This window comes from Nicotiana tomentosiformis, chromosome 7, assembly GCF_000390325.3.
Source record: "Nicotiana tomentosiformis chromosome 7, ASM39032v3, whole genome shotgun sequence".
Classification (NCBI taxonomy): Eukaryota; Viridiplantae; Streptophyta; class Magnoliopsida; order Solanales; family Solanaceae; genus Nicotiana; species Nicotiana tomentosiformis.
Genome location: NC_090818.1, coordinates 78,074,898 through 78,090,708, shown reverse-complemented (window position 1 = coordinate 78,090,708; position 15,811 = coordinate 78,074,898). Strand labels below are relative to the sequence as shown.

Below are 15,811 nucleotides of genomic sequence, written 5' to 3'. Positions count from 1 at the left end.
GACGCTACCAAATCAACGGTTGAAGAACTGGAGCAAATCACACTAATCAAACAACTATCTGAACGAAAGGTATACCTGGGCACGGGGTTAAATCACGAGCTCAGGAAAAAGCTTATTCAATTTCTTATAGCTAACAGGGAATGTTTTGCTTGGTCCCATCTTGACATGATAGGGATCCCACCAGAAATCACCACCCATAGACTAAGCTTGGATCCGAAGTTCCATCCAGTGAAGCAAAAAAGAAGACCTAAGTCCGAGGTCAAACATGCTTTCGTCAAAGACGAGGTAACCAAGCTTCTTAAAATAGGGTCAATCCGTGAAGTAAAATACCCCGAATGGTTAGCAAACGTAGTAGTAGTCCCTAAAAAATGGAACAAGCTTAGAATGTGTGTAGATTACAAAGATCTAAATAAAGCATGCCCCAAGGATTCTTTGCCTTTTCCTAATATCGATCGCATGATCGATGCCACGACCGGCCATGAGATCCTCAGTTTTCTCGATGCATATTCTGGTTACAATCAAATACAAATGAGCCCGGGTGATAAAGAAAAGACCTCGTTCATCACTAAGTATGGTACCTACTGCTACAATGCAATGCCATTCGGATTAAAAAATGCTGGTGCCACTTATCAACGGCTAGTAAATCAGATGTTCAAAGGACAAATAGGAAAATCTATGGAAGTTTACATTGATGACATGCTAGTTAAGTCCCTGCGAGTAGAGGACCATTTAAAGCACTTGCAGGAAACTCTCAGTATATTGAAGAAATACAACATGAAGCTAAACCCGGAAAAATGTGCATTCGGGGTTGGGTCAGGCAAATTTCTCGGGTTCATGGTATATAACGAAGGAATCGAGATCAACCCCGATAAGATCAAAGATATCGATGGCATCACAGTGGTAGACAGCGTAAAGGCCGTGCAGAGGTTAACCGGGCGCATGGCCGCCCTAGGGCGATTCATCTCGAGGTCCTCCGATAAAGGCCACCAATTTTTCCCGTTGCTAAAGAAGAAAAATAATTTCACATGGACCTCGGAATGCCAACAGGCCTTAGAAAAGCTTAAACGGTACTTAGCGAGCCCGCCGCTGCTTCACACACCAAGGGCAGACGAACAGCTTTACTTATATTTGGCAGTATCAGAGGTAGCGGTAAGTGGAGTCCTAGTCCGGGAAGAATGAGGTACGCAATTTCCCATTTATTATGTCAGTCGAACCTTAGGTGAGGCCGAAACTAGATATCCCCACCTAGAAAAATTGGCGCTCGCTTTGATAAGCGCCTCAAGGAAACTAAAACCATACTTTAAATGTCACCCCATATGTGTTGTAATAACATATCCACTTCAAAATGTTTTGCATAAACCCGAGCTTTCGGGACGGTTGGCCAAATGGGCCATAGAAATCAGCGGGTAAAATATCGAATATCGACCCTGGACAGCAATTAAGTCTCAAAATTTGGCAAACTTTGTAGCTGACTTCACACCGGCCCTAGTACCCGAGGTCGAAAGAGAACTATTGATAAATTCAGGTACGTCCTCAGGAATCTAGACCCTCTTCACGGACGGTGCCTCGAACGCGAAAGGGTCCGGGCTCGGCATTGTACTAAAACCACCCACAGGCAACGTGGTTGGACAATCTATTAGAACTATGAAATTGACTAACAATGAGGACGAATATGAGGCCATGATTGCAGGTCTCAAACTAGCCAAAGGCTTGGGAGCGGAGGTGATCGAGGCCAAGTGCGACTCCTTCCTCGTAGTGAATCAGGTTAACGGAACCTTCAAAGTTAGAGAAGACTGAATGCAAAGATACTTAGATAAGTTACAAGTAACTTTGCACCGATTTAAGGAGTGGACTTTGCAACATGTGCCTCGAGATCAAAATAGTGAGGTCGATGCTCTTGCAAACTTAGGGTCATCAATCGAGGACAACGAGCTCGATTCGGGGGCCGTCGTACAACTCATGAGATCAGTAGTTGAAGAAGGTCACGCCAAGATATATTCCACAAGTTTGACCTTGGATTGGAGAAATAAGTACATAGAATATTTGAAGACCGAAAAGCTTCCCTTAGATCTGAAAGAATCTAGGGCCCCACGCACGAAGGCAGCACTGTTCACTTTGACCAAAGATGGGACTTTGTTTAGGAGAACGTTTAATGGTCTATTAGCGATATGTCTGGGACCAGGAGACGCTGAGTACGTTCTAAGAGAAGTTCACGAAGGCACTTGCGGAAATCACTCTGGTGCTGAATCATTGGTTCAAAAGGTAATCAGAGCCGGCTATTACTGGATCGACATGGAAAAAGATACGAAAGAGTTTGTTCGAAAGTGTGACGAATGTCAAAAGCATGCGCCAATGATTCACTAACCCGAGGAACTGCTCCATTCGGTTTTGTCACCGTGGCCATTTATGAAATGGGGAATGGACACCGTCGGCCCCCTCCCATTGGCACCAGGTAAAGCTCAATTTATTTTGTTTATGAGTGACTATTTTTCTAAGTGGTTTGAAGTATAGGCTTTCGAGAAAGTTAGGGAGAAGGAAGTCATCGACTTCATTTGGGATCACATCATATGTCGATTCGGGATGCCATCCGAAATTGTGTGTGATAACGGGAAACAGCTCATCGGCAGCAAAGTAACCAAATTTCTCGAAGATCATAAGATCCAAAGAATCCTATCAACACCTTATCATCCTAGCAGAAACGGGCAAGCCGAATCAACTAACAAAACCATCATCCAAAATCTTAAGAAGAGGTTAACCGACGCCAAAGGAAAGTGGAAGGAAATCCTACCTGAAGTTCTTTGGGCATATCGCACAACCTCGAAATCAAGTACCGGGGCAACCCCATTCTCATTAGTTTATGGCATCAAAGCTCTAATACCGGTCGAAGTCGGAGAGCCAAGTATCCGGTTCTGATATGCAACAAAGAAATCAAATAACGAGGCCATGAATACGAGCCGATAACTATTGGGCGAAAGTCGTGAAACCGCCCTCATCCGATTAGCTGCCCAAAAGCAACGAATCGAGAGATACTACAATCGAAGAACTAATCTTCGATATTTTAATGTCGGGGACTTAGTGCTAAGAAAAGTCACCCTCAACACCCGAAATCCTAATTAAGTAAAATTAAGCCCGAATTGGGAAGGGTCGTACCAAATTCTCGAGGTCACCGAAAAGGGATCTTACAAGCTCGGAACAATGAATGGGGAACAACTACCATGCAATTGGAACATATCTCGCCTGAAACGGTACTATTGCTAAGATAAGCCTTTTCTTTATTCCTTTCCTATTTTCAGATTAACACACACAGGTAGTCGACAAGAAACGACAACGGGCTTTTTAGAAAACGGCACGAAGTCCTTAGGTCTGAAAGCACGTGTTTCACTCTTTTTTCCTCAGACCGAGTTTTGTCCCAAATGGGTTTTTTCAGCAAGTTTTTTAACGAGGCAACAATGAATCGTGCTAACTTAGAATCAAGCCTGATTACGAATCGACATCAGAGATCCATTCGGCATTATCCGAGGTTCCTTTGCAATCAACCTCGAATACTGGGGGGCTACCCTCGGATATGCATTATCTTCGAATATCAACTCTAGAAAGGAAACTACTTCATAAAAGGAGGATCTCGAGTAATAGGATTTATTGTAAAGGTCAAACGGTCAAATCGAACCGTGCCCATATAGATTGCTCGAACCCTGTTTCGATCGAGAATAAATAGAAATATGTTCCTTGCAAACATCTTATGCTTTAAAATTAGCAGAATTTCCTCATTCTTCCTTCTTTGAAAAGAGCTTCGTACTTTCGAAAACAAGCCCAATGGAAATACTTAACCGAAATACGAACAATCTCTCCCTCATTCGAGGACTGCCATCCGACTCTAACAGCCCAAGCCATCGGGCCCCGGGAGAAAATGACTTAATAGGCAATGCCCCGATTTCTAAAAGTCACGGCCACCCCACCCTGGAACTAATATCTCGGGCAAACCCAGATAAAATGGGAGAACAAGCCCAATGGGTAACTACCGAACTAAAAGGCTACGGCCGATTTAACACGGCTCGGAGACGTCCAAAATTCGTAACAAAAATAGGCCTTCGAAAATGTTAAAATTTTGGACAGCCGGTCCTAAAGGCTACCCTCGGCAAAATCTCTAACTTAAGAAAGGAAACAAAGACAAGATTTGTTCGAACCCTCGAACACAACCTTACTGTTTCGTGCTAAAGCATTTTCAACCTTTGTAAATACAAATAAAGCAACGGAAAATTACGAGAGCCAAAAGGGCAAGAAAAGCCATATATTTATACACAATAGTTTTTTACAAAGGCCAAATCGGCCTAAAATTACAACGGCCAAAAAACGGCCTCAGAAAATATGCAAAAGGAAAATAAGAAACCTAATGTACTAAGTGGCTTGGTCTCATCGGAGGTTGCATCTCCATCCTCGGGATTTTCTTCGTCTTCGGATTCACTTGAGCTACTCTCGGAGTCTTACTCAGGGAAGGCCAGCCTTTGGGCCCTGGCTTCCTCCGCTGTGGCATTTTCAATTTCGGCCACAATATCGAAGCACTGGGCACTGACCCCCTCGAGAGCTTCCTTCTGAACCTGCCATTTCGCATGTTCAACCATGCCCTTGGCCTTGGCCTAGTTGACCTCGACATCGACCCTAAACTGGGCCACTTTAGCATCAGCTCTTTTGTTAGTCTCGGTTATCTCGGATCTGGCCACTTCGAGTTCACCGGCCAAGCTTGCCTTATCAGAAACGGCCAAATCTAACCGATGCTGAAGCTCCTTGATCTACACCAAGGCCTTCTCTTTCGCAGCTTGGAGCTGGGTCTCGGCCGACTCCAGTTGAGCTTGGACGGTCTCCTTTTTCGAGGCTAGAATGTCCATGTTCTTTATAAACTCTTCCGCCTCGGCCTGTATCGTATCCACCTGCGTTTGGATCTGTCCGATTTGTTCTAACCCCTATCGGGCCTACAGAATTGGATCATTAGTAGTTATCTCCAATTCATCTTCACTATCGTGAAGTACTTGAAATACCTGCTCAGCTATCTCGGCATGCTTATCCCGAGCCGTTGCCAAATCTGCCCAAAGCTTCTCACTAAGGAGTTTGTAGGTGTCAGTCTTCTCAGTGAGGTTCCGAACCTCGGCCTCATGCTCCTCCCAAATTCAGAGGAAAGCCTCGTGATGCAACACCGAAGCCTGCAAACAAAGAAGAAGATGTTAGACTTATCTACAAATGTAAAAGAAACAGTAGAGATACCCTCGAGGTTACACGATTCAGAGCATGTTGGGCCTCGTTGAAAAGGCAAGTGACTCCTACCGCGTTAATCACGGCTTGATCCTCTTTGGTCAACAAGGGCCGAAGGTAACTAGAAATCCCCATGGAGGGAGAAAAAACTCGGGCATCCTTCGGGACGGAGAGCACTTTTTTCCACCTACGATCGGGATTAGCACTCAGGGCCGGGAATCGGTCTACCAGCTTTGGGCTCGATGAACACCCGATAGCGCCTGACCATGATGTTTTCTTCGGTACCAGTAATCCACTGAACCCGATAATATCCTCCGAGGCAGCGGACTCGAGCCCATCCAAAAAGCCATGAATATCAATCGACCCCTGAACACCCTCGTAAGATCGACTTTCCAACATGTTAGCCTCACGGATCATAGCATCCAAAATCTGAGGGGATCTAGTAATGTTGATTATCCCGAGCTCGTCCCTCGAGATATCTTCTGCTGCCCAAGAAGTCTTGCCCCCGCTCTCTCCGTCGACCATCTCAGCTCGGGACGGAATGGCCTCGGCTTTTCCTTGTTCGGGAATTATGGCCAGAGCTCCCTTATCAACCTTCGCCGATTCGGAGGATTGTTGTATCACAACATTAGCCCGCACACACGCTAATTCCTCTTCTCTTTCTTCGGGCTCATCCCTTAATCGGTGGATTGAGTCCGGAGGCAAAATACCGGAGCCCCCCTGGGCTTGCAAGATTTCTTCGTCGGTTTTTTCTTTTCCGAGAGCGGGGAACTCGGAGCCTCTTTTCTTTTCTTCTCTTTGATCTGCTTCGTAGCAGGGAACTCTTCGTCACCAGACAGGGGCCTCATGGAAACGTCCTTCCCAAGGCCAACAAAGGAAAAAAGGGGGGTAAGCAAAAGAAAAAGATCAAATGATAAACAATCTAAGAAAGAGACTTACCATGACTACGGGCTTCCCATCGACCCTTCGATAGTTCCATCCAAGCGCGCTCAGAGTACGGTCTCTGCAGCACCAGACCTTCAACCCATTGTTTAAGTTCCAGAATCGGTTCCGGCATTCGGGCCACAACTGTAACAAGCATAGAAAAAGTGGATCAAGAAAATGAAAAGCAAAACCACAAAATTAAACATTCGAAGGGGAATAGTACTCACGATTCATGGTCCATTTCTCAGGAAACGGCATGTCATCAGCAGGGATCAGGTCCGAAGTTCTAACTCGAATGAGTCGGCCCATCCAACCTCGGTCACGAGTCTCGTCTATGCTCGAGAACGGTGCTTTTCAGCGAGCAAGTTAGATTAGCCCTCCTCGATAGAGTCGGGGACTGTAAAGGCGCATGAGGTGATCGAGGGTGAAAAGACACCCCTCGATTTTGCTCGAAAAGAATCGGAGGAGAATCACTATTCTCCAAAAGGAAGGGTGGATCTGGCCGAGGGTCACGTCATATCTCTTGCAAAAGGCGACGATGACAGGGTCTAAGGGACCCAATGTGAAGGGATAAGTATAAACACTTAAGAACCCCTCCACGTGGATAGTAATTGATTCTTCAGGCGATGGGACTACCACGTGCTTTTCTCCCCAGTTGCACTCCTTTTTTACTTTGTCGAGGATTTTCTCGGTGATTGTGCACTGGTACCTTGAGATCGGCTCACATCGGCCCGGTACCGAAGAAGGTTTTTCAACCTTAAAGTCGATGACGGTTGAGCACCCTACCGGAATGAATTCCTCAGGGTGAGGCTCCGCCGCATCCCCGCCGCCGGCAGGTCGTGATGAAGAAGCGACATCTTTTTTGCAGCACTGTTTTGGAGGTTTTCGCCATTGATGATCAAAGGAAGAGAGAATTAGGGTTGTATGCGGTGTGAGAATTGTGAAGCAAAAGGATTTTTTGAAAAAGATGCAAGAGTAGAGAAGAAGTTTTAAGTGAAAAGTTTTGAATGAATATGAGGGTTTGAATACTTATAGCCTGGTAATGACTGTTCAAAACTAGTAGTGGCCGACCAACGACTGACATGCATTTAATGCCTTGGTAACTGAACCGACGGGACGTTTGTCACATACGTCATAATCGGGCTCTTCCCTGACGTCGTCACCCACCGAGTCAGAATTTGGAAATTCATATCGTTTCTCGTCATCATCTTTCCGAGAAACGAGGGGACTATCTGTATACGGTCAAAACCGAGTTTGCCTTTCGTATGAATAATCGAGATTAGAATATGATAGACCAAGGTTCAACTTCGTGTAATATCAAGTCATGATGCAAAGTTAGGTTACCGAGCTCGAGACCTAGAGGTCGAGCAAAATAGAGACCGGTCAAGTTCGAGATCGGCCAAAATCGGGATCGGGCTAAATAGAGACCGGTCAAGATCGAGATCGGCTAAGATCAAGATCGATCAGTTTGAGGGTGATAAAACTTGAAGGCTTACGCTAATTCATTCATTCGATTTGCATTCATTTCTTTTACAGTCTATTTCGATATTCATTTATATATTTTCTCAATTTGTACCGAATTATACTATATATCATTTGAACCGCGTATAAATTCAATTGTCATCCGTTTTTTTGGGTAAACACACTTACTGCATTATAACTGGGATTTAGTGCTTCAACCTGACAATTATTATGATCGTAATTATAAATTATTATGAAACAAACATTATTCAATTATATTTATATTAGTTATTATCAAAATACAGAGAATATGAACTAACTTGCTAAGTTGCTATTATATAGTACATTATTATGTAGCATATTATATCCGTCAATACTTGAAGGTCTATCCAATATCCCTCACTCTCCCTTCCCTCCATTTGGTTTATTCATAGAATACGAAACTTCGTAGAAAAATCGCAGGTACATAACATTCTGAACAATTTATCTCTTTGTACTATCAAGTCTCAACTCCACGCGGTTGAAGAGAGGTCAGCTGTATCTTTGGTTGAAGAGATTGACTTTCCTTGCCTAAGAAATTTAAGTTACGGTATTCATAGTACAACTTTGTACTACTAGGTCAATGTTGTTTCTCATGAGTCATGATTCATGTAATTTGCAATTAATTAACTTGTTAAGTTAGTAGATTCACCTTCTTATATAATTTTCTAACTTAGTAAGCTCCGATTCAGTTCCAGCTAAATATTTATTAAAAACATTTTAGAAGTTAATAATTACGATCACATAATGTAGAAAATATTTATACGATAGAAGCGATTATAATATGAGACCTAATGAGTTCGGCACAAACAACCTTATTTTAACTGAATCTATTCATCAAATGATATCATTTTTTGTGTTACATAAATTATGAATTATTTTCGTATTGAAGAAATTAAATTTACTTGCTTAAAAATTTAAATCGTTTTATTGAGAATCTCGAGAACCTTCTCGAACTTTTATACCATTGAAAACATTACAAGTTTGTACATAATATAGATTAGTGGTGGTCTTCATGATTTATGTGATCAGCAATTATAATAGATTTGTTTGGCCGTTACCTTTTCATATTATGTTTAATTAATCTGAGTAAACTCTGGTCTAGTCTCACAAAGAAAAAAGAGAAAAAGAAGAAGAAAAAGAAAGAAAAGAAACTTATGTACGTCGTCGTATGGATCATCTCTCTCTTTCAAGGAGAGACCGTCATTTTTCCTTCAACAATAAATACCTGTCCGAAGTGCATCAGCAGTTCTTCATTAGAACTTCACTCTCCCTCTCTCTCTCTCTCTCTCTCTCTCTCTCTCTCTTCAAGATTTTGCTTCAACAAAATCAAAGTTATCTTTTTGTTTTGCCCATTTGCTATAACTCCATAAATAGCATAGCCATTCTGTATATTTTTAGCAATTTCCCTATTTCTCATTCTTCAAAGATTACATTTTTCTGTCAATTCCTCAATGATTTTTTATTTCTGGGGTTAATTGACCAAAAAGGGGTACCATTTTTTTTTACATTTCCCCTTAGATTCTTGATTTTCCGATCATCGAGCAAATTTAATTTGCTCGGTGTTTTAATGCAAAGGTTAGAGAAAATTCAAAAAAGGGTTAATATTTTTCTGGTCTCTGGTTATAGTTATGCCAGAGATCTTAGATGACAGTTCATATCCGTCACTCTCCGACGTGGCCGCCGCCGCCGGTGAATTAACCCCGGCGGAGTTGGTGAATTCAAACCTTTTCGGCAAATATGAGCTGGGAAAACTCCTGGGTTGTGGCGCGTTTGGCAAAGTGTATCATGCCAGGGACATTAATACAGGACAAAGCGTCGCGATTAAGGTTGTCAGCAAACAGAGAATCCTCAAAAGTGGTCTGACGGCTCACGTTAAGCGAGAAGTCTCTATCATGCGCCGGTTGCGTCACCCGCATATCGTGCGCCTGTACGAAATTCTGGCCACCAAGACGAAAATATATTTCGTCCTGGAATTCGCTAAAGGCGGGGAACTTTTCGCGAAATTGTCTAAAGGCCGGTTTAGCGAAGATCTCAGCCGTCGATATTTCCAGCAGTTAATCTCCGCCGTTGGATACTGCCACTCACGTGGGGTTTACCACCGTGATTTGAAACCTGAAAATTTATTACTGGACGAAAATTGGGACCTAAAAGTTACTGATTTCGGGTTAAGTGCTGTTACGGATCAGATCCGACCCGATGGGTTGCTCCATACACTTTGTGGGACCCCTGCTTACGTGGCCCCGGAGATTTTGGCGAAGAAAGGTTATGATGGTGCTAAGGTGGATGTCTGGTCTTGCGGTATTATACTTTTTGTGTGTAATGCTGGGTATCTACCTTTCAATGATACAAATTTAATGACCATGTATCGAAAAATTTACAAAGGTGAATTTCGGTGCCCGAAATGGACCTCGCCCGAGTTGAAACGGTTGTTGACCCGGTTACTTGATACCAACCCGGTTACTCGGATCACTATTGAGGAGATCAAGGATAACCCGTGGTTTCAAAAAGGGTACGAAGAGGTGAAACCGGATCACGAATTTGAATTCAAGTCTTGGTCGGGTTTGGATTTTGACCCGGATTTATTTCCGGGTTCGGATTCTGACAGAAATTTCCTGAATGCATTTGATATTATTTCATTTTCTTCCGGATTTAATTTTTCCGATTTGCTTAAGGGCATTGGTGGATTTGTCGATAAGGAACGGTTTGTATCGGCAGAGTCCCCTGAGAAGATCATCGGAAAAATTGAGGCCGTGGCGAGGATAGAGGGAATGGAGGCAGAGAGGAGTGGCGCGACCGTGACGGTGGAGGGGCAAAATGGTAATTTTAGGCTTCTGGCGGAGGTTAACCGGTTAACGGAGAGACTGGTAATAGTGGAAATTCAAAAAAGGGAGATTGAAGGGGAAATATGGAAGAAGAAATTTAAGCCGCAGATAAGTGGATTTGTTTATCAAGGTGAAGAACCAGTTTCTGGTAGCTGAAAAGGACGTTGGCCAAAAAAGGACATTTGCCTAATAGTTATGAATTAATCTAATGATTTTAGTGAATATTTTGGAAGGAAGCAAATTTGAAAAAGTAAATTAATATGTTGTACTCTTATTATTATGTTAGTACTTAACGCATATCATAATGTTGTTGTATACGGTTAAAATCGAGTTTGCCTTTCGTATGACTAATCGAGATTGGAACATGATAGACCAAGGTTCAACTTTGTTTACTATCGAGCTATGATGCGAAGGTAGGTTACCGAGTTAGACCGATCAAGATCGAGATCGGCCAAGATCGAGGTCGAACAAAATGCAAAATAGAGACCGATCAAGATCGAGATCGAGCAAAATAGAGACCGATCGAGGTCGAGATCGGCCAAAATTGAGGAAAGCACCAAAAAATAGAAAGTCGGAATATCCGCTATTGGGCGAGAATCTCGGCGGAAATCACGGCACATGTCAATGAGAGGCCAATTAATTAATTTACGGCAAAGGGCCAAATATATACCTGTACTTTCGAAAATGATCTAAGAATACCCCTCATTATACTATTGGGTTATCTATACCCCTATATTCATACTTTGGGTTCAAATATATCCCTCATTTAAACGAAGAGACACATGTCATCGTCCTGTTGGCCAATTCTAAATATCTCCTAATTAATTAAAAAGACCCATTATCCATACCCGAAAAATAATTTTCTAAAGCAATTTTTTTTTTGTAAAAACCGGAAAAAACTAAATTTTTTTTACTAAAAATTGAAAAAACACGAAAATATTTTTTTTTTTCCAGTTTTTACAAAAAAAACTGCTTTTAAAAAAAACTGAAAAATATTTTCTAAAACAATATTTTTTATAAAAACGGGAAAGCAATTTTCTAAAGCAATGTTTTTGTAAAAACTTGAAAAAACTGAATATGTTTTTACTAAAAACTAAAAAAATCAAAAATAGTTTTTTCCAGTTTTTAGAAAAATATTGCCTTAAAAAAAACTGAAAAATAATTTCTAAAGCAATTGTTTTTGTAAAAACTGAAAAGCAATTTTCTAAAGCAATATTTTTGTAAAAACTGAAAAAAATAATTTTTTTTTTCCAGTTTTTAGTTTAAAAAATTTCAGTATTTTCCAGTTTTTAATTGCTTTAGAAAATTACTTTTTTTTTTTTTTCAGTTTTTACAAAAATATTGTTTTAGAAAATATTTTTCAGTTTTTTTAAAGCAGTTTTTTGGTAAAAACTGGAAAAAATATATTTTCATTTTTTTGAGTTTTTAGTAAAAATATTTTAGTTTTTTCAGTTTTTACAAAAAAAAATTGCTTTAGAGAATTATTTTTTGGATATGGGTAATGGGCCTTTTTAATTAATTAGGAGATATTTATAATTTGCCAACAGGACGATGACACGTGTTCCTCCGTTTAAATGAGGGGTATATTTGAACCCAAAGTATGACTGTAGGGGTATAGATAACCTAATAGTATAACGAGGAGTATTCTTAGACCATTTTCGAAAGTACAGGGATATATTTGGACCTTCGCCAATTAATCTATCATGGGATTTCTTGTTGTATTTAGAAATTATATTAAGAATAGGACTTCCTTACTATATAGAGGGGTCTAATCATTTATAAGGGACATTCATTTTTTCATAGAATATAAAGCAATATACAGCCTTTCTTCTGGTTTTGAATATTCAGTCATTTTGTTCTTGTACCAGTTTACTCTCCATTCAGTTTGAGGGTGATCAAACTTGAGGGCCTAGGCTAATTAATTCATTTGGTTTGCATTCATTTCTTTTACAGTTAATTTCGATATTCATTTATATATTTTCTCAATTCGTACCAAGTTATACTGCGTATCCTTAGAACAGCGTATAAATTCAATTGTTATCTATTTTTCGGGTAAAACGTTTGGCGCCCACCGTGGGACTAAGGATAATAGTGGGTATTTGGTACAAGTCTCTACAAAACACACAATTTTACACTTGCTCTTTGAAGTGTCTTTGATTTTAGGCTAAAAATGACAAACTCTCAATTACCCCCATGCATATCGACAAAGAATCTGGCCGTCAAGGTGAGAATAACAACGTGACGCCCGGGGATGAAAGGCCACTCGCTAACCCCGTTGGGACTCGGGCCGTGGATCCGATTGATGATAATTCGCATGTGGCCATCGAAGCAAACCAATATTCCGGTCCCAAAAATAGCATCCATGGTGGAACTCGATCTGCAGTTAGAAATACCCAAAATCTTGGAGAAGACGGGATCAGCCTGCGTATGATCTTCAAAATGCTACAAGCTCAACAGGTGGTGATAGCTCAGTTGCAGAGCCAAACCCATGCACCAAGTAGGGCTGAGCCCGGTCCACCCCAAGAAGTCACCCACAGAACGGGGCCAGCTGTGATAAGATCAAATGAACAAGAATCGGGGACTAACCCCGAAATTATAAAGATGCTCGAGGAACTGACAAAACGGATAGAGTCAGGGAAAAAGAGGATCGAAGCAAACAACAAGAAAGTGGAAACTTATAACTCCACGGTTGATCAGATTCCGGGGCCACCACCAATATTGAAGGGTTTGGATTCCAAAAAGTTCGTACAAAAGCCCTTCCCCCCGAGCTCAGCTCCCAAACCGATCCCCAAGAAGTTTCGCATGCCCGAGATTCCTAAGTATAATGGAACGACCGACCCCAACGAGCATGTCACCTCTTACACGTATGCCATTAAAGGGAATGATCTAGAGGACGACGAGATCGAATCCGTATTACTAAAGAAATTCGGGGAAACCCTGTCAAAGGGAGCAATGATATGGTATCATAATTTACCACCTAACTCTATCGATTCTTTTGCCATGATTGAAGATTCTTTTGTAAAAGCACACGCCGGAGCCATAAAAGTCAAGACTAGGAAGTTGGACATTTTCAAGGTAAAGCAGAAAGATAACGTGATGCTCAGAGAGTTTGTATCTCGTTTCCAAATGGAACAAATGGATTTACCACCGGTCACAGACGATTGGGCCGTTCGAGATTTCACCCAAGGACTAAATGAACGATGCTCAGTGGCTTCACAACAGTTGAAGCAGAACTTGATTGAGTACCCGGCTGTTACATGGGCCGATATACATAATCGATATCAATCAAAGATATGAGTCAAAGACGACCAAGTGGGGGCTCCTTCTAAATCAGTTACCAAAAAGTACATCGATTGAGAACCGAGGTTGAACAGGGATCAATACCAGCCGTATAATAGAGATCGTAGGGGCAACAGACCTAGGCATAACTCCGTACAAGGTGAAAGGAGAAGTGATCGAGGCCAAGGCTCTCGAGGGCTGATCAGCAAGAATGGTTTCGACAGGCATACCGGACCTAAGGAAGCACCGCAATTGTCGGAGTATAACTTCAATGTAGACGCATCCGCCATCGTATCGGCTATCGGACGCATCAAAGATACTAAATGGCTTCGACCTTTGCAGATCGATCTAGCCCAGAGAAATCACAATCAAGTATGCAAATATCATGGCACCCATGGCCACAGAACGGAAGATTGCAGGCAGTTGAGAGAAGAAGTATCCGGGTTATTCAATGAAGGACACCTTCGGGAGTTTTTAAGTGATCGGGCCAAAAATCATTTCAAAAATAGAGAGTTCAATAGAAAAAATGAGCAAGAAGAACCGCAATACATTATTCACATGATTATCGGAGGGATCGACGTTCCCCAAGGGCTAGTGTTAAAACGCACTAAGGTGTCAATCATAAGGGAGAAGTGATCTCGGGCTCATAACGATGCACTGGTAATATCTGTACTCATGAATAAGACTCAATTTAAGCGTGCGTTAATTGATCCAGGTAGTTCGGCCAACATCATTCGATCGAGAGTCGTAGAGCAACTCGGTCTACAGGACCGGGTTGTGCCCGGGGACCTAGTGCTAAATGGACTCAACATGGCATGTGAAACTACTAAGGGCGAGATAACTTTTCCAGTAAACGTGACCGGGACCATCCAAGAGACGAAGTTCCACGTGATCGAGGGCGATATGAGGTATAACGCCCTGTTCGGGAGACCATGAATTCACAACATGAGAGCAGCACCCTCGACCCTTCACAAGGTTTTAAAATTCCCAACACCAAAGGGAATCAAAACAATCTACGGGGAGCAGCCCACCGCAAAGGAAATGCTTGCCATTGACGAAGTGATTCTGATGTCATCAATCTCATCGACATAGGGGTCAAATTCGAAGGGAAAACAGGAGACCAAATAGTAATCACAAATGCCAGCCTCGACCCAACTAGAGAAGCAGGAGACTGACGAAGATGATGATTATGGGGTCCCTCGATCCTTCATAGTCCCCGATGATTCCGACGCTACCAAATCAACGGTCGAAGAACTGGAGCAAATCACACTAATCGAACATCTGTCCGAACGAAAGGTATACCTAGGCACAGGGTTAAAACCCGAGCTCAGGAAAAATCTTATTCAATTTCTTATAGCTAACATGGATTACTTCACTTGGTCCCATATTGACATGACAGGGATCCTACCGGAAATCACCACCCATAAACTAAGCTTGGATCCGAAGTTTCATCCGGTGAAGCAAAAAAGAAGACCCCAGTCCGAGGTCAAACATGCTTTCGTCAAAGACGAGGTAACCAAGCTTCTTAAAATAGGGTCCATCCGTAAAGTATAATACCCCGAATGGTTAGCAAACGTAGTAGTAGTCCATAAAAAAGGAAACAAACTTAGAATGTGGGTAGATTACAAGGATTTAAATAAAGCATGCCCCAAGGATTCTTTTCCTTTGCCTAATATCGCTGATATGATCGATGCCATGGCCGACCACGAGATCCTCAGTTTTCTCGATGCCTATTCCAGGTACAATCAAATACAAATGAACCCGGATGATCAAGAAAAGACCTCGTTCATCACTAAGTATGGTACCTACTGCTATAATGTAATGCTATTTGGATTAAAAAATGCTGGTGCCACTTATCAACGCCTAGTAAATCGGATGTTCGAAGAACAAGGGAAATCTATGGAAGTTTACATTGATGACATGCTAGTTAAGTCCCTGCGAGCAGAGGACCGTTTAAAGCACTTGCAAGAAACTCTCAGTATATTGAAGAAGTACAATATGAAACTAAACCCGAAAAAATGTGCATTCGGGGTCGGGTC

The 15,811-nt window shown here is 41.9% G+C and overlaps 1 protein-coding gene across 1 annotated transcript; it reads left to right on the top strand.

Moving 5' to 3' along the window:
- Positions 1-8,909: 8,909 nt before the first annotated feature.
- LOC104105599 (CBL-interacting serine/threonine-protein kinase 14-like) lies at positions 8,910-10,734 on the top strand. Its single transcript, XM_033658553.2, has one exon. The coding sequence runs from the start codon at positions 9,300-9,302 to the stop codon at positions 10,647-10,649; it is 1,350 nt and encodes a 449-aa protein (XP_033514444.1). The 5' UTR covers positions 8,910-9,299; the 3' UTR covers positions 10,650-10,734.
- The last annotated feature ends 5,077 nt before the right edge of the window (positions 10,735-15,811 follow it).